The sequence below is a fragment of the Platalea leucorodia genome (genome assembly GCF_965183815.1).
Source record: "Platalea leucorodia genome assembly, chromosome: 3".
In the NCBI taxonomy this organism is placed as follows: domain Eukaryota; kingdom Metazoa; phylum Chordata; class Aves; order Pelecaniformes; family Threskiornithidae; genus Platalea; species Platalea leucorodia.
In genome coordinates this window covers 1,994,859-2,014,950 of record NC_138825.1, presented here as the reverse complement: position 1 = coordinate 2,014,950, position 20,092 = coordinate 1,994,859, and the positions used below count along the sequence as shown (strand labels likewise).

Below are 20,092 nucleotides of genomic sequence, written 5' to 3'. Positions count from 1 at the left end.
AATGTCAACTGCGTGTCACTGTAGAAAACCGTCATAACTCTAAAACAATTTTTCACAAATTAAAGTATAGGCTCCCTCAGACTACACTATATTATTTCAGTACAAGCAAATAAATGGAACCATGCTGTCAAAATAAAGTAAATTGTGTTAGCTCTACTCTTCATTTTTCATTTTTATGTTGGGTCCTAAACTAAAACGTCTAAAAAAATTCATAAAAAGTCTCATCAGCCTTTGAACTTAATGGATGATTTGTTTTACTTCCAGAATTTTGTCATCCACAGTGAATCTCAAAGCCATTTACATCAGAAAGCATCAACTTCTGCCTGAGCAAGGAAAGGAACAGTTGCCAAAAGGATTAATGAAAACAGAACAAAAACGACCGGGAAAATCTTACAATGTCTCGTATTTCTACAGGGATGTTTTGATATGGAAGATCCATACAGTACCTGAACAAGTAGAGTCATAGGACCACTTTTATCAATTTCAAGTATCTCTCCATTTTTAGTTCCCACTAGTATATGCCCATGTCCTAGACTGATGGCTCGAATAGAGGGATTGTCTTCTAAAAGCAAACCTGAAGAATACAAAGATATTAATTTTAGGTTTTTATTGTGAAATCAAAATGAGCCTCGTAACACCTATAGTTTATACAGCTTATATAATCTATAATTAAAATCTCTTTAAAATAATGAAACATGAGATACACTTGCCTGATCAAACTACTAGATAATCCATGGATTAATTAATAGTTCAAAGGAGGGGAGCTTGTGCTAGTCTGTATTGCGGCACTAAAAAGGTAGATATTTTACTGCTTTAACAGTGACAGCGTATCAGGGGTTCAGATGCTCCAGCAACACGGACGTTAATTCTGTGATTAGCTCTCAATATCACTTTACAGACTTCCACACCGATGCCTGGGGAAGTACAATTTAACAGGTCTTCCCAACTCCTAGGGCCCTGGTCTCACTACGTGAAACGTGGCCAGCTGAGGAAGCTAGCTGCTAAACAGAACAGATTTTGGAACAGCCAGACTCACAGGCTTGCGACATTTCTTTTTAAAATCATTTCTTCAGTGAAAACAAAGCAAATGTCACGGAATAGAGGAGGAAACAGCAGAACAAACTATAAATGGCAAAGATTGTGTGAAATACAACTTAAATCAATCAAAACAGAAAATTCCAGCACAGAGTAGTAAGTAGTATATTACTGTTCCCTTTGCGTTCTGGTAAGATTTGACACCTATTACTGCCGTTTTACCAGCCTTTGTGTATATAGTCGTTATTAAAACACGCTGAAAAATGATACCTTTAGAACTAGCAGATAGCGCTGCTCTTTTAATAGCGTACGTCTTCAGACATCTTTCAAACATATCATCCCAAAGTGCCACAATTCCGTCTTTTCCACCAGTTACAAACCCCTGTACGATCACAGTATGAAAACATACACAAATGTCAGCACTCATATGTTAATATTTAAAAAGACATGTCCAAAGCAGTATAACTTCTCCCCTGCATTTTATTCATGTGTGGAATTAAAAATACCGGAGCCTATACCTATGAAGAAAGACATATAAGAAGATTTAGAGAGTTGCTTTTCTAGGGTTATAAAGACTTATAACCATGCAGAGTGCAAACTATTGTAAATAGTAATGCCGGACCATAACATTTGTCTGCACGTGGAAATAAGCGATGGAAAAATATATGCTTCATCCTTAGAAGAAGCAGTGGTTGGTAATAATAGCTTCTCAAGTTATTCCAAATTCAGCGGACTTAACAGATGCTTCAAACTGAGTTCTAATAATGCATAGGGACCAATTATTTGATTAATTCCCTCGGTAGATTATCTGTGCCAAGTGAGTGCAAAACACAGCATAAATAACTAACCAACAAAACGTAAAGTGAGGAGGATGTTCAGAAGACAGAGTGCCAAGATCAAATAGCAAAATTGATGGAAAAGCTAGGAACAATCAATTAGGGCTAGAAAGGATTGAGCCACAGGGATCTTAACTGACCTTGATAGATAAAAATGCTAATAGCTAATATTCTTCTTCTATGCGATACTTTTAAAGTTGAAACTATAATCTCAAAAGGATATTCCATTATCAACATCTTCAAATTGCCAGTGGATTTCAAGTGGCAAAACTTTGCCCAACCTCATTTATGTGATGTCAATAACATATTTTGCCATAGTTTCTTTTAAGGATTTATTGATGCAACTGAAGGAAAATACTTTTGATATCTGGAATAATTAACGCAGAAAAACAAAACTTTGGATATTTGAAGTCGTGCTTGCTTAAGATACAGTGATAATATTATTAAAAAAAAAATCACATTTCATATATTGGAAACTGATAATGCAAAAATATTTTTGGGATCAGGTTGAAGACGCAATGAATATTATCCTGTTACTCTCATGTTTACAAATAGGAAAATGACACGCACGAGCACTGCGAGCAATAAATTCTGCATATTTAGAGGTCAGAAAGCTATTGGTCAGGTAACGAGCACATATAATGTGGTGCTTACAAATACACATCTGTCAAATAACAGAACTCATTAATCTTGGTTTTGTGATTTTAATCAGTGCAACTTGTTTTCTGGTATGTTTTGTTTATCAAAAGCACCTTCAATGGCAGTGCAGTGAAGATCAATGTATTGCTTACATACACACGTACAAAGCCTGAGTAACTGCGTTGGGAGATAGGTTAGTTATACACTTCTAAAATCCAGTATTGCAACACAAATCATAAAGATGAATGGATGACATAAGATGATAAATACCTTATCCAGTGCATGCATGGCAAATACGGGTCCATCGTGGGCTTTCACTGTCTTAAGCAACAGAGTATCCTTCCAGATATAAATGTCCCCAGTGGCAGCGCCAGAGAAAACTAGATCTTCTAGTCGCCCGTAGGAAACACTCATCATAGTCTCCAATTTTCCAGTAGTTCCAAATGTTCCTCGTTTTGATGTAAAGCCTCCACCTGCAATACAAACTAAAGTAAGTCTTTTTATATTTTGGTTTGTAGCCATAGTGCTGTAAAGGACAAATGTCTTGACCCCACCATCTGTTGTCATTGCCTAAGACATAGCAGATAACAGAAATACTGAAAACGTAGTGCACAAGGGGAAAACATAATAAAGGGAAGTCAATCTAGCAGTGACAGTTTTGAAGCAGTACAGGCTCTGTTTTTCAGATTGTTATTTCCAAGCAAATGATAAATTTTGGTGAGGAATTGTGTAAAAAGAATTAATACAATGGCTGGCGGAATATTTGTTGCACGGAACAGCCTGCCAAGCTCCTTCTCTTTAGAGGTGACCACAACTACACATGAGATACTAGAGGTCTGGTTTAGCTGTCCACTGGCAAGTTGACAATTTGACAGCAGTTTTGCAGAAAACCAAATTGCCACAGCCTTATTTTGATTCAGACAGCAGGAAGTAGCCGTACGCACCAATGAATTGAGTGCTTATAGAGAAAAAAAATACAATTACAAAATAATATAGGCAGTGGTGTCCTTGCTTCAAGTCATCATGTATTTCACAGTTAACCCAATTCCACTGAGCAAATCTTAATTCAAAATATACCATTTTATTGCAAAGAGACTGTTCTTGGAGTAAGATACTGCTTAATGCAAATTCCTGTGACAGAATTTGGCAAACAGCAATGCAAGTCTATTTAATTACTAGAAAAATAACCTAGACATTAAAAATGCAGAAAAAAAAAATGTAATTTTTAAACTGAGAGCACCTGAACCACTTGAACGCTGTAAAGTATGGTATAAGTATAGGAACTTCTTAAAACTGTCTAATCCTGCGTTGTCTTGAGTTCCATTTTCAGCTGCCCTTGTGCCACCTATCTTTGCTGAATTTTACACACAGAAGATGCTCTCTGAGATATTTTTACCAAGTACTTGTGTAGTGTGTGTATGATTAAAAGTCATGAGGAACAAAAAAGCCAGTCCTGAATAAAAAATATCCTCAATCAGAAATCAACTTTGCTGTCTTTCTCAGTTTGACAGAAGAGTCTAGACTGATAGCTGCTTCCATTCTAAATATTTTGCTTTTTATTTTGCAGAATCTTACCCTGGTTTTAAGGAATGGAAAACACATTTTCATTTTTCATTATTTAGAAAAGGAAACAAAATTCCTGTGTCATACAAAAAATATATTACCTTGATTCTTGTGATACCACATCATGATTTTTAGCCTAATGGATAAAATATAAATTACTGTAACTGAACTTCAGCAAAACACCTGGTTCTTTATTTCTTTTTTGTTTTGCCCAGGCAGGTATTTTAAGGTCCATCCTCAAACCTGTCTTTCCAGCCTGGCACTTTGAAACACGTGCTGCCATCTCTGGAAGTCATCTCTGATGCCTGAAAACCAGCTCTATCTTGAAGCTGAAGGACTGCTGAAGTGGTACCTCAGTACCTGAAGTGCAAACACCACCGCTTTTAGCAGTCTGCCAGAGGCACCTAAGATTCTTAGCTACCAGCTGGCATTTTCACAACAAGGGTCATAGTCTGCCTAAGTGAATTACGGGAGTGCGTGTTTTCTGAGAGCCAAGGATTTCAAGAGCAATCCTTAACAGTATGACTTGAGTTAAAAAACAATTAGCTGGAAATTACTTCCAAAGAGAACGGAATATTGTGATATTTGCCAATTCAGAGGCAGGTTTTCACCCCGTTAGTATTTGGGTAACTAGAAAATTGCTTTACAAATAAAACAAATTCTTAAAGTGAGAACATGATGTTCCTATATTAAAAATATATACATTCTCAAATAAATTAAATGTAAAATAGTCAATACAGGCCCTGTTGTTCCCATATTAAAAATATATACATTCTCGAATAAATTAAATATAAAATACTCAATACAGGCCCTGTTGTTCCCATATTAAAAATATATACATTCTCAAATAAATTAAATATAAAATACTCAATACAGTACCTGTTTGCTGCCAAAATTTGATGTGTTTCATCCCAACTGTGACTAGTTTGTCTACATGATGTGGATTACACTTCACTACAAATATTTTATCTTTATGGCCCCTGCAATAAAAATAAAAATTAAAAAACACTTCCAAAAGTGTTAAAACCCATTTCCAACTAAATGGCATTTCATCATATCGGACTAACCAAACCTAGTCTTCAACAGTGAGAATCTGATCACCATGACTGCCATACTCTTGGTGCAAATCCAGGAGTACGGGTCTTTAACCTGTGAGGACTGGCAGCCGCCTCACAGAGGCTGTGCCTACGTTACCTCTACCATCACTACCCGACCTAAGAAAAAGCAGAGAGCTGAATTTCTAATCTGCAAGAATTTAGCCTTGGAAGTCTGACCCACAGCGCTGGCAGAATGTATTTGAGCATACATCGTATAGGAATCAGAATACAGAAATGTGGTGAATAAAAATTGTCTCCCACTGAATTGCAGTTCAGTTAAGTCATAACGAAGAAGTAGGCAACAAAGGTCGATGCAATTAAGGGAAGGTATAAAGGGCAACATAAATATTTAAATGGATAAGAAATCCATAAATATTTAAAATCCTCTGTCAAGAAAAACAAGGAAGTCTTTAACCTACTGTGCTTCAAGAGGAAAAATAAAATAACAAATTATAAAACTATAATTTAGGGAACAGTTCATTCAGCAGCATATACACCTTCAAATTTATTTCTCTGGTAATCAAAGCTATTCTTGTTGGAGTATGTATTTATGGGAATTTGTAAGTTTAAGTTTCACCATTGCAAAAATTATTCCCAGACGCAAAGTAGTAATTATTTGTATTTGAGTGTTTTGTAAAACGCCAAAAGCAAAACCCACCAGCTTTTCAATATGAATTTTCAGGTTTTGTGCTATGATACCGTCCCTTTCACCTGACAGGTTTAGCAGATCTGAAAAATCACGTGGTTCCGATAACCCTCTTGGTTTCAGTACTTTCCTTTGGTGAATCAGTCTAGACAAAAACTGGTCCTTTACCCCTTTGACATTCAAAGTACATCCTCTTGCAATCCCTCCCTCTCCTGTTCCTCTGCCTTGCTATAACGATGCCCAGCTTTCAGTTCAGGCTGGTCATACTGCTTCTTCTGGAAGCATCCATCACACAGGCAAAACGTACTGCCCCGAGTCCAAAATCAAACTAATTGCATCCCAGTGCAGTGTCCCCTGTAGAACGACAAGAGTACATCTGCCTGGGTGATAGGATGAGTAGTGCTGGCACGTGAGATCTGGACTGTATGGCCTACGTTTCCACCCCGATTTCCCACAACGGTCAGACCAAAGCACGTATACAAGCCTGTGCAGTTTTTGTGTCCTTGTGTGCCCAGGGACTGGCACAGGACATTTGCTTTTACAGAATGAAGAAAGAAGAGCATGATGTTCACTGATTTAGATCGTAAATAAGTTTGACAATGCCCCCCTCAGCTCCCTTCGGGATTGCAGTCCACTAATACAAAACACTAGGATCAAATAGGACCAGCACTGCATCAGCATATAAGGCATGAGAAGCTAGCGAAAGCAGCTCAGCTATGTTTTGATTCTAACAGTGTACGCTTACTCAATAAGGATTTTAATGAAACCAGACAGAAGATTGTAGAGCCAAGGTAAAGAAACAAGCTGTATAATTTATCTAGTGAGCAATTAAAACAAATAAATAAGAGTATATTCTGAACATTGTGACAAGAAAAGAAAACTGAGAAGTCATGCTGAAATAAATCATCCCGAGAAGATTAACCAAAAGAATGTTCACAAAAAATAAACATAACTATAGAATAAACATAATGAATGTTTGTACATAGTGAATGTACACTTCATTTTTCAGGTTTAGTCCTTTAGATGAATTCTTCTTGTGGGTCTATACGACTGTAAGGAGATGTCCTTCTATTCTTGTCTGCAAGGCCACGTGAGTCATGTCTAAACTTTGGATGTAAACTATCCTGTCTTCGTTTTTGTCTCTCTTTTTATATGTCCTACTGTGCTTACCAGAATGGGGGACTTGCCTTTAGGCACTGCTAAAATATAAACAATAATTTAAATTAGAACTTTTTGGAAGATAAACTATTTTTTATGCTTTCTGTGAGGACCCTGCATATTTTCAAAATCATAGGTTAGCAATAATAGTAGATACATTGGGCACGTACAGTATTATACACTAAAAGGAACCCGAGTACTTCCTCTTATATGTCTCCTGTGAGCAACAGGAGACAGGTAGCCATACAGCCCATCGTTATCTTGTTTTTAAAAGCCTAGAAGGTCTCTGTGGGAATATATAAGGTATTTCTTCACTTGTGAGTCTGAAGCACAATCTGCCTGGAGACAGTAAAACTCGGATTGGAAAGCAAATGAAAACATCACGTTTTACAACACAGACAACGCTGTTGCTAAGCAAGCTCTGCCTCACAAATTTTAAACAGGATTTGAAATCTTGCTGCCTAATAAACTGGATGTCTGAGACAAAATTGTATAGCTAAAATAGATTATGGTACACACACACTTGGATCAAAACGTTTATTTATTCGGTAATGGTATACTACTAACAGATAGTGCTGCCAGGAGAACATCTTATCTTTTCTTCTGGAACATGTCACCATGTAATAGTGATAATGGTGTGATACATAAAAGTAAATTATCTTTCACAGGCACTTTTTTGCAGCTATACTAATAATTTCTACTGACCGATGCTAGATGTGACACGGTTGCAGACAGCGTATGAAATGAACTCCTTGCCTTTCTAGTATGTAAGTCCATGCTTACATGAATTCTACACAATTCTAGTGTCTTGACCTCAGAGGTACATTTGATTTGCTGGCTAGAAACCAGGTTCTCAAACAGTTTGATTCTTCTAACATGCACAAGTAATTGAATACAAAGAAAATGTTGCAATTCAATATTTTAGAAGAAGAAAAGCAAACGTAAACTGTAATCCAATTCTCTTCCCAACAGTGGTCCCTTCAAGTAATTGCAAAAGCTTCTTCACTACATGGCATTAGCTAAGCTTTCTGTTTGTAACTGCAAAGAGCAAATACCTCAGAAAAAGCTGACTCAGAAGGAAGGCGAGATCAGTAGACCTTGAAAAATCTATTTATATTAGAGGGAACACTTTTTTCTTTTTAGAAAAGTGATCTGCATATATACACTGATGGAACCCAGCATATCATCTGATGCATAAAGGAAAATATAACTTCTCTGATGACTTCTGCCATGAATCGGGAAATAAAATTAGGAGAAAATATTAACTTAACTTGAAACTCATTAAACGAGCTATGATATCAATGTAGCTATCCTAACAGAAAGGCTAGGGAACTCTTGGCAGAAACAGTCCACAGGATTTCCAAACACTAAAATGTAGAGCCCAAGGTTTTTAATCTGGGTATAGTACTCCGAACCACCATTCTGTTTTCAGAGAGATGTTCTGTTTTTTTCCTATAAACAAAGCAATACGTGTGGATGACACTATTCAGAAAAATGTAGTCAGAGGGCACATTTATGCAGAGCTGTATTCTTACCTGGTTGTCGCTAGCTTTTCTCCTTTTTTCCAATCCCAAAACACAATGGCATGATTATCATCTAGCCCAACAGATGCCAAACATTTGCCATCAGCTGTACAGAAGCAATACTTAATGTTAAAGGTGCTAAGGCTTTAGCTGAAAATATAACAGGCAATGAACACAACAAATACATTGTAAACTGAATTTCAAATGATGTATTACAAATGAAGTAAAAAAAGGAACTAATACTTTGAGAGATAAGGGTTCAGATTCACTGATGGCCTTCAGTTCCTAGAGTAGACTGCGTACAGAATTAGACAAATGAACTGAGGAAGACAGTCAGCCTGCCCAACCTCTTAAGATGACTGAAGCCTACACCTGCTGAAAGTTTTATCCACAAGGAGGATTCACATTGCAATACTTCGCACCAAAATGAATCCCTATTCGGTGAAGACGCATCAAACCGGAATCCATAGATTTCCCAGAGCACTCTGCTAATCCATGACCTATCCTTCCTCTTCTTAACTAAAGTGACTTTAAATGTGGCATCACCCTTATCGGAGACTGAACAGGTTGTGTTAGAGGTCACAACAAGATTTTTCTGCTTAATTTTTAACTGGATGATTACAAGACAAGCTATTCTTTCCTAGAAAAGGCATTCTTTGGATTTTATTGTCTTCTATTACGTTTGTATGTCTGACCTAATTTTTTTTTTTTTTAATTTGTATTCCTTGTCAAGCCATTGATCTTTCGCAAAGGCAGACACAAAACATTCCCGTGTGTAAGTACAAGGATGGTAGGTAGGATCAAACAAGACAATGAGAGTCAGTTTCATGAAGTCCAAGTACTCCAAAATCACATTACATTTTCTTTGAAATACTTCTGATCAGATGATGCTTCTTTTCTTTTGCTTGAAATGGTGACAAGAATTATTAGCGTCTAATGAAATGAGTGGTTAAAAGTTAATAGGCAATGTAATGAAACTATAAATATGATAGAAAATGATAAGGCTGAAATTAGCAGCTGGCTATCATCTCTTCTACTGCAGGAAAGACACAGCACTACTGATAATGAGAGGAAGAAAAGCAAGAACGGAGTATCATACATAATTCAACAGCACCTAGGCATCCTTGCTATGCGTATGAAATAACGATAAACAAGACCATTGTTAACAAACTTTTAGAGACAAACTACTGTCATGGAATATTGAAAATTTTTAGAAACTAAGCCATAATTGCTGAAGTATATGATAAGAGAACTGAACTTTATAGTTTTTGGCAGGAGCTGATTATCTGATTATTGTTTTTTTAACTGAAGAAAAGTTAAAGGTGGAGGAAGTAAAGAACTGGTGAGGTGGCCAAAAGAGTGAATGAAAGCAATGATTTGAGAATGTTACTTCTCGTAGAAGTTGACAGATGTTAAGGACTCTGTGCTTAAGCATATTTGACTTCAAGAACAAAAAGAGTGCCACTGGTATAAATTACTCCATTAGAACTACTTCAAAGTTCATAAGGCTGAATAGGTCCTCACAGCTAGACTTAATAGTGAGTTAGTTATTTAGTATTTAGCAACTGAGTTCTATGTCAAGTTAAGGAGGAGCAGGGGAATTACAGAAAGAGGAAAAGAGCTCACAGTTGAAGGAAACAGGCCCAGATGGAAGGAGTGTAAGTAGGCAGGAAGGAATGAAGTTGCAAAACAGGACAGGCAACAAAAACTGAGTTTATTAAAAAAAGAAAACAAAGACACAAAGAAGGAGACACAAAAAGTTAATGAGAAAGGAAAGCAAAGGAGACAGTAAGAACTATGCTATAATAGTGAGATAAAATGCTATGAAGATAGCTGATATGAAAGGTAAATATGCAGTAGTACGTATTATTTAAGAGATATATTTGTATATTTTGATGACAAGAATTATCTTTAGGGGTAACTCAATTACGTAAATGGAACATGGTTGACAAAATTTTGTTGTTAAGAATACAATTTAAACTTTATTCACTTGAAACAGGAGGTTTTATGCACTAATATGTGCTCTACACTCCAGTTACTATCCAAAATTATAGATGTTAAGTTAGCCACCAGAGGGCACAACCAAACATTGCATGAATGAAATTATAATCTTGAATCATAACACCATCAGAGGGGTCCTACCAAAGTGACCCGGCCCTGTACAGTGTTTTCAGAAATGGCCAATAGCAGACATTTCAGAAAGTGAGTAAGGGCAGAGAGAAGGGGTAGTACAGAGTCAGCCGCCAGATCAAGTACAGCCAAAAAAGGCTGGGAGTCTGTCTTTTTTTTTCTTTCAGCTCCAAGTAGTGTGACCTGAACCTAGGTTAGAAATATCTGGTATTAACACAATGAAAACTCCCTACATAAGACCAAAGTAGCACTCTGATCCCATAGTGAGGTGCATATTTGCACAACTATCTGCTCCTCTCTGTGCCAAGAACCTTAACTAAAGCCGATTAGGAATGCAGTATGGGCATCCTCAGGATCAGGGCCTAAGGCAACGCTGTAATGATGTCAGTGGTCGCTACTTTTAAAAAGAGCTTTAATGTTTTTGTACAGATTTATGTCCAAAGAACATGTGGCCAGCTTATTCTTCAGGCTTTTATAGAGGTACATGGATTCTAATACACAGAGTACTACTATCTGTACAGGAATCTTAATTTTTCTTAAAAACATAAACCACACACTAAGTGTTTTCTAAATATATGAGTGTTTGTTCAACTAGGGATCTTAATGAGAAGTTTTTTAACATCTATGCATACTACGCCAATTAGATCATCCTTATCCATTTTCCCTTCTTCTGGTAGCATATCTGCTTTCAGAGCTAGGTTACATGCCACAGCGGATCAGCAATTTCACATTTGAATGGCAGCTCTTGGATGAACACCAAGGCTCCTCTTCTGATAATGGAATATGACTCAGTTCCACAGACTTATCTTTGTGGATTTAAAACTTCTTTCATATAGTTCTGTCTCATAAATGTGATCTATGTCCTAATGAATTCTTACCATATTTCTAGAAAGGAGAATATGAAATAAATTATGTTTAATTGAAAAAAAAAAAAAAAATCAGAGTTAAGAAAAGGATAGTTCAGCTAGAGTAATCTCCTTTTTTGTTTTTTTTTAATAGAAAAGGGGAGAATGGATTTCTAGGCACTTTTATAAAGATGCAAAAGTATGTAAGTCACCACCATATGAATAATGTTTTTCAGTGCTGAATACAGGAATTACCCTTTGATAACTAGACAACTTAGGTCATCCATCTCAGAAAGACAAGTAGCAGAAACAGCAGAAAACTGTTTGGCATATTTACTTTTTCTGTAAACTCACTGAAAAATGTGGGAATTGTTAGCAAATTTGAAGAATTGTATGAGCCTACAGATCACATTTCCATCTCATTTATACACTGCAAGTCACCATTCTGCCTGCTTTTAAGTTATTATACCGCCATGGGGACAGCCACCAGAGTCCCAGCTGTACACTTGGTATGATGTATTAGACAATTATTGATCGATTGAGAAAAGGCCCATGACTGGATTTACTATACACACTACTTTTATCAAAACCGTCGGCAGACAGATGTAAAATTTGTATTGGTTGTAAAATTGGCTAGCTATTCAAATTAAGATTTCATCATAAGGATTGCTTTTTAATTAATCCTTTAGATAAATGTAGGTTGTGGCTTACCTGAAAAATCCAGCGCGCACACTCCTCTTTGATGCTGGCCTTTGAGCAACGATAAACATTTCAGTGTCTGTGTGTCCCAAACATGGATAGCAGCATCTCTTCCAACCTAAATCAGAGCGTTAATTGGAATATCTGCTCGTAGAAGTTCAAAGCAGACCAATATCAGTAATTAGCACAATCACATCTTCAAAACACTCCAGAGGTAACTACTTTTCCACTTGCCCTATTTATCTTTTTCAAGATCTATTATCTCTTTTAGAGAAATATCAGATGTTCTCTAAAACATCAGCATTCAATATCATATTAATGATATCATTTATCATGATATATGAATAGATATGAATATTCATGATATCATATTCAGTACCAGATATCAGTAGAGTGCCCTACATAAAACAGCCTTTGTCAGAATAAGGCTTTTGAATGCTACTACAATACAAAAATCCTGAGACTGACTAATGAAACCCTGAAACCTCCTAGGAAGTAGATAAAATACAGCTCCTGCATTTCACAGATGAAAGCAGTGGCTCAAAGTGAATATAAGATTTTTTGCAGGGCCACAGCATAAGATTGGCAGTTTTTCTGTTATATAGGAATGATTTAATAATCACCTCAAATAGTTTCCATCCCAGTACTCCCCAGCAGTTTGGCAGCGATACAGGAAACGATACGCAGCTTACCCATATTTAGAAGGAAACGCCATACTGAAGGGCAGAGAGAACCACATTTTTCCTAATTATATATTATTAAGGGAATCTATTTCCACATTTTGCCAAGATCATCACTTCTAAATACCCACCTGCCCAGTAGCAACATAGTCTTTCACTGGGTGAATGCTTAGGCTGAGGATGTCATCATCGTGGCCAAGATACAGCCTTTGAGTGTGTTGTTGCCTATTATATACAACAGCTACAGCAGCGATATGATACACTACTTCTCCGGTTTGTGTGTAGAACAAGTTATTTCGGCAGTCATAGCCTCTATAGCTGAAATAAATACAAAACAAATTATATTCTGTTTCAAAACTATTCTGGTACTGTGTGTAACAAGTTGTGCAAATAATTAACTTGAACAGAGTACTCCTGCGGTGTCAGCTTTGGCTCCAAAATATCACAGCACACAGCCAGAGAGAGAATATTCCCACAAAGTGCAGGCATTCATGAATCTGCTCATGGTTTACTTTGCACCTAACCCCTAAATTAGTACTAATTTCACAAAAAGAATATATAATCCACATATAATTGTGTCCAAATAAGTTTTACAGGGACTTGGGTTCAAGCAGAAACCTATCAGGCATTTTTACAAATCACAGCTATCTTGATCAACTTAACAGAGAAGCTTTGCTCCAGGAAACATAAGGTGTAGTGAACAGCTAGTTTAAAATGTCATTTTATAAAACACAACACTGATGTATTATTTATTATATGGCTACAGTATTATAACCTTCGCTTGTTCCTTAACAAATACAACTGAAAAAAGAAAATCTATGTCCGATATTCCAAAAATTACCCACAGTAATAATGACAAATTAATTGTGGGTAAGTACTGAAAAACGCTTTGATAAATGCTCTGATGTGAATTGATTAACATTGCTAGCATGTTTTAATAATCAGAAAAAACACAAGTATTATCTAATATTACTCTACCCATGTATAAACTGCAACTTTAAACTGTCCTCAGGCGCTCGCTCTCTTTTAAGGAAGGGCACAGAATGGTTTTTCTCTTTACTTTGCTGTTTCAGCTGAGGTAGGTCTTCTTTGTAAACCTGAAGAATAATTGTTACAGTTAATTGCACATCTCCAGTTTTCTAAATATTTGTATATATGAATGAAAGTGACTTTCTTTTAAGTATTAGATTGAACATATGTTAATGTGCTGTTCAGTAGTTACAACACAGAGTAAGCCACTATTGCTCCCTACAGAACTGCAGGTAATAATAAATGTTTTCCTGACAATGAAGTCCCCTGACATGTGAGTGGCCCAGCACATTCGTGTGGAGCGGCAGCAGCAGAGTGTATTGTTTCTAGAAGATTCCAGTGTCACGTAGCGAAAAGGAATTTAAATATTGACTGGAACTTTAAAAGTGTCTTTTAACTTCATATGTGCTTCAGTGTACCTGCTCAAAGCTGAACATAATGAATTAATTCTATCTAGGCATTATGGTGAAATATACAGTAACCAACAGCACTTAAGTGATTTGCCAATGTGTCCAGAATCCCAAAGCAGAATTACAGCTTTATAAATACACTAAAACCACAAAATACTATAAATCTTTCAGAAATGCTCAAACTCTGTGGAGCTGCTAAAGATGTTTGAAGCATCTTCAAAGCTGTGGCACCAAACAAAACTTGTCAGTGCTAGGAAAACAGTTGGACTTTATGATCTTAAAGGTCTTTTCCAACCTAAACAATTCTATGATTCTATGAAAATCAATTATAATGCTGAAATATAGCTTTATTGTTCGTTTTCTGTGCCTCCATTTCTTGGATTTTCCAAAAGGACAATGAAATTGCCATTCCCACAGAAATCAACCTGACTGCAAAGATGGAATACTGGATTTTACAAGAAAGGTGTTCATAGAACGAGCTGAGCTTTTGAAATGGTAGGCAAATAGAGCCTTAACAGACCGTGCCTGTCACTCGTATGTATTGTACTTTATCCTGAGTGTTCTCATCCATTTACTCTTGCCCCTCAGTGAATGCTCCCAATGAAACAGAATATAGGATCATCATTTTCTAATGCACCTCAAAATCTAGAATCCTCTACACTGCTTCATCCATAATGTTAAAGAAACCCCAAAACCACAAACCAAACCCAGTTCTCAAAATAAGATTAATGTTTTTGTTTCCATGTGCTTTTGTAAATTATTTCCTTTAATAAAATGTAAAGTGCAGCTTATTCTTGGGGTTGTCTCATGTTTCCTGTATAAGATTCTATTTTAAGTTGCTTCTAGCTTTTTCATGCACTAACCTGCCTGAAATATTGCTGTTTGACTGCCTATTTTTTCACTTTTAGTTTTTAAACCCAGACGTCCTTTTTGACACATAGACAGCGTGGAGGAGAACGCTGTCTGACTTGAATCCAGATGGAAAATCAGGAGAACGAGAGGAGGAGGAGGATGGGACAAGCACCCCAATGAGACTTGGAGTAAAAGAGAGGGGAGGGAGAAAATTTTACAAAAGCTCTGTTTCACTTGGCAAACACAATCAATCTCTGTAATAAAGAAGTAAAATAAGCTCTTGTCAGAACGACCTATGTAATTTATTGCAGAATCTAGAAAGTGAGGCGAAAAGATAAAGGGTGGTCTTTGGCTAATGCATGGAACATTAGAGGTGATCCTTCACATTCTAGAAAGCAGCTCTATGTCAGCCATTAAATCGCTCAAACCAACTTGAACCAAGCTTACTGTGTATTTTTCACACTTAGTACAAGATCCCAGTTCTGGTCTGAGGAAGTTCTGACCTTTCACCATTCCACTGACAAGGTGACAAGTAATATTCTATTCACAATGACAACAGCTCCTGAAAATCAGGTCCCAAGTATTTTTAAATAGAAGCGAAAGTCAGAAGACAGAGAGCAGAATTTGATGTTAATATTTCCTTTCCTTCAAAACAAAGACAACAGCACCCTTCTACATCACAGACTGTTATAAAGACCAGTGTTTGCGAAGCACTCGGTATCATGAATGGAATGGAAAGAACCACAAGGAAAAGAATTCTGTCTTCAGAGACGTGTTCGAGCAATATGCAATAAAGGCGGCCGTGGAACAGCCTGATGAATGACAAAGGATTGAATAGTTTCTTGTTAGGTAAGGACTAAATATCCCATACACCAAATGAAGTCAAAGCCCTGCAGAAATGTGTAATCATAATCCATGCACATAAAAAGGGCAAAACTATGTTTTATTATGGCATTTTCTAAACTTCATGTAACTTGGTGACTTGAAAAATGTTTTCTGATATAGTAGTGTGGGTGCAAATTGTTATGATGCAGGGTGAAACCTCACGTCAGGGAGCAGCAAGGTAAAACTGCTTTGTGAAAGAAGAGGAGCCAAGAGCCGAGCACGGTAAGGAGGCCAGCCAAGAGAGCGCCCGCACAGAGCGGCGTGCGGTGCCACAGCGCCCGAGTGACACGAGCACAGCAGATTGGGTGACTGTAACCAAGTTTAGGCAACGGTCCTGATCACCAGGCAAGCCCATAGTGACAACGCATAAACCAGCACTGACAGATCAGGTTAAAGAGTGGAATGGCATACTACCGTTCCTGAAAAAAATCAATGCAGGAAACAATACTTATTTGTTTTGTTTTCTTCTTGCATGGGAGCAATCTATCTTAATTTATCTCAGAACATAGTTGTACTGAAAATAGAAAAAAAATTAAGTGTATTAAGTGATTATTAGAGACCAATTTTACTTGGTTCCCATAAACTAGGGCAATTTTAATTCTTGGACATTGTTGTCCTTAGCAACAAAAAAGAATCTATCACAAATAAATGTATTATACAGGCTTCATACTCGTTAAGAGCGTTCTGCTTTGAATATGCAGAAGTCATACAAAAACCTCTGTGAGCTGTATTCTGCAAATTGGGATTCTACATTTGATAGGACTGAAAAGTCTTCTCTAAGACCTATCATGAGAGTGGGGATACTAATAAGCTCTCGTGTTTAAATTCATGCTTTTTAACATATATTCTTTATTCTAACATATAATGGTATATACACCGATGCTTTTCTCCAAACGCTCTGAAATTCTCATCTCCAACTAAAGTAAACTCTGTTTTTATGTATATTGGTTGTGTAATCAGCTGAATACTGTCAAAATAATATTCCTAGAGTAGTCTGATGAATTAACTGCAAACTTCTTTTGCTTATCTTTACTGAATAGTCACGATAAATTGTCAGGTAATTGGCACAGTGTATTAGTTTTCACTCACCTGGCGATCATAGTTGATTTGAGCTTCCTGCTCAATGTCAGAATCTAACTCTGGCACATCAGATAAATCTGAATCTGATTCTTCACTGTAGGAATCAACGCCACCTTCTGCATAAAAAAATTAAAAAATCAATATATAACACATCTAATCACATGAAAATAGTATGTGATGTTTTTAGATAATTTAGACTACAGGCAAAGCAGTATTCAACAACTTTGGGAGCTTAAGCAGCTTGTAAAAATCATGTGGGCTGGCTGAATGTGTCAGGTTTCGTTTCTGTTTCTCCTGTTTCAGTGCCTGGGGCAGGAGGGTGGCAGAGAGGAGAATAACTGAGTAGTTACTAGTACCTTTCCATCATCTGAGAGAGCACTGTTTTCTTAACAGGCTTTGGAGTGAAAACATACAGAAATAGTAAATAATAACTTTCAGCATGATCACTGTGTTTAAACAGATTTGCTGTAACACAGGTATTTTACCAAATTGTGCAGGTATGGAGTGAATTTTTGCCCTTTTGCTGAAGGGAATCCAATTTTCAGCAGTTGCCTCTATGTAGTTCATACGGCTTTTGTAGAATATTGTAAGTATCGTGGATATAACAAGAAAAATCTAAAGTACAGCTATCACATATCTATGTGAATTTGCATTGAAAAGAAAATCAAACAATTCAACACATGTAGTCAGATTTCTGCATGCAAGTTAGATGGCTAATTTTGAAAACTTAATTTGATCTAGTCATCTCCCTCTAAATGTCTTTTTTTCACATACTTTGACAAATACTACTCGTGTATTCCTGAACATACAATATAGCAGACTACAAAAGAGTTTTAACGTACCTTGCCTGAAACAAATGGTTGTCTATGAAAAGTAAAATGTCCCAAACATGCTGAGTATATGTAATTCCAGGGAATTATAATAAAAACATTTTCTGTTAATTCAATAAAAGCTTTTCCAACAGCGCTGCATTCTCTGTTGATTTTATTTAATAAATAATTATGAGGAGATCATTTTTACCTTGAGGAGATGTTTCAAGGATGCCGTTTGTTATCCCTTCTGGAATAAATCGCCACTGAAAAACAGAGTGATCAGCACCTCCTGTACTTAAAACCCACTGAAAATCATGGGACCAACGGACATTGGTTACATGTGCTGAATGGCCAACGTATTTTCTAAATTTAGCTCCTAAAAACCAAAAATAGAACTGTTAGTACTTAAGAAGAAAAAAAAAAATAACGCTCTAACTAATAAAGTGCGTCTTTTAATGGAAACACAGACTAAATACTCTTATGAAAACTGAAAACAAAAAAATACTTAAATGCCTCTTGATATTCTGATACTATTAGTAATTACAAAATAAAAATAAATGGCATAAAATCATATGAATGATACGTTCACTTCAGTTTTCCGAAAAGCACTTAAACCTTGGCAGGAAGCATCAGACACACATAGGGTTTAATTTTCACCTTTACGGCCATTATTGCTAATGTGAATTATACACATGTATTGTACTAGACACATAATTCAAATTCACTGTCAGAAAATACACTGATACGACATCAAATTGAACACCGAAGGTCATGGAAAGCCAAAACGTTTTCTTTAGTTTTGTTGGCTTTATGCACAGTACGGTGCAAATACCGAGGACACAGTCTGCATTAAAAGCCTACTACAGATATGAAGCAAATAGTTCAGACAGAGCTACATCACCACGCGCTACCAGACAGGGAATCCTACTGAAGTTTCTCAAATTGTTACTGGCATAAATTTGGACCAATTATAGTAGTGCATCTGGTGTTGATACAATTTTGATGTGATGTAAAGTCTTGCTGAATTAGTTTCTGAAAATGTAATATCAGAATAAGCACATGTTAAACTATATATTCTCAACAATCTCTAAATCCAAGTACATATACATTGGCAGGAAAGTGCTAGAGGGCTAAAGTCTCATCTTCATGTCCATTAATACTAATATGAATTGTGCACACCCTAATTTGAATTATGCGCAAGAATCAAAAGCCACCATTAGAAAATATACTGATACGGTATCAAAGTAAATATCGCATTCTTCAGAAATACAGAATTCTATCTCACCTTTCTTTAGGCATGGAAATCTGAATAATTTAACCAGCCCAAAGTCATCTCCAGTCACTAGCACTGAGCTGTTGTAATTTCCATCCACAGAGTTGACATCTGTCATGTTTGTATATTTTGGCCAAATTCCATTCACTTCAGATCCTATCACACAGGTCCATGAGGCCCAGTGAATTCCTTTGATCTCATCTTTGCTAGTTAGATGCTTCCCAGCTGAAAATACGCAAGTGAATAATCTGTTTAATCATTTGGTTTTTTCAGTAAACTCCATTTCTTTTCATCACATTTATCTGTGTATTCTTGAGATTAGTCTTTTAGCCTCGATTAATTATGAAGAGTCACAATTTTACTCTAAATTAGTATAATCTCACATTTGTGGTATTTGATGACATCACACATCTTACAAGTTCTAATGCAGCTGCACATAAACATGCTAAAAACATACAAAAGTGGCAAAACGTTAGATATTTATGTAAGTTCCAGTCAAGAAACTCTGCTGGCAGATGTACTATTTATATCATACTTTTGTTCTTCTCTTCAAATCAACGCTGAAGTTTACTTGTTCATAACATGAGCCACTTGTAAACTTACACGGCATCTTGTAGAACAGTCTCTCTCCTGCACCATCATTGGTTTGCAAGAATTTACTATCCACAGACCAGTCAATATGAGTTATAAAACTAGAAGATTTGTTGCATTCTCCTATTTTTTTATATCGCTGAGCAACCGCGTAGATATCCACTGGGCCATCGTTAGAACCCACAGCAAGGTAAGAGCCATCTGGTGAAAATTTCATTTCATGGATTACTTCTTTTCGGTCTTTAATATGAACTACCTCTGTCATGTCTCTGCAAGAACCGATAGTGAAAATGTGAACTGTAAACTTGT

General features: G+C 36.5%; 1 protein-coding gene across 3 annotated transcripts in view; it reads right to left on the bottom strand.

Moving 5' to 3' along the window:
• Positions 1 to 20,092, bottom strand: part of EML6 (EMAP like 6) — a gene marked incomplete at both ends in the record, with an annotated part of 118,890 nt that overhangs the window by 35,043 nt on the left and 63,755 nt on the right. For all 3 annotated transcript variants that reach the window (XM_082305416.1, XM_082305415.1, XM_082305417.1), the window contains 12 exons: positions 447 to 574; positions 1,306 to 1,417; positions 2,781 to 2,983; positions 4,953 to 5,053; positions 8,510 to 8,603; positions 12,184 to 12,289; positions 12,983 to 13,169; positions 13,830 to 13,948; positions 17,117 to 17,223; positions 18,128 to 18,295; positions 19,205 to 19,417; positions 19,796 to 20,052. In XM_082305416.1, the coding sequence (XP_082161542.1) occupies positions 447 to 574; positions 1,306 to 1,417; positions 2,781 to 2,983; positions 4,953 to 5,053; positions 8,510 to 8,603; positions 12,184 to 12,289; positions 12,983 to 13,169; positions 13,830 to 13,948; positions 17,117 to 17,223; positions 18,128 to 18,295; positions 19,205 to 19,417; positions 19,796 to 20,052 (1,795 nt within the window). The remainder of the gene's footprint in view (positions 1 to 446; positions 575 to 1,305; positions 1,418 to 2,780; positions 2,984 to 4,952; positions 5,054 to 8,509; positions 8,604 to 12,183; positions 12,290 to 12,982; positions 13,170 to 13,829; positions 13,949 to 17,116; positions 17,224 to 18,127; positions 18,296 to 19,204; positions 19,418 to 19,795; positions 20,053 to 20,092) is intronic.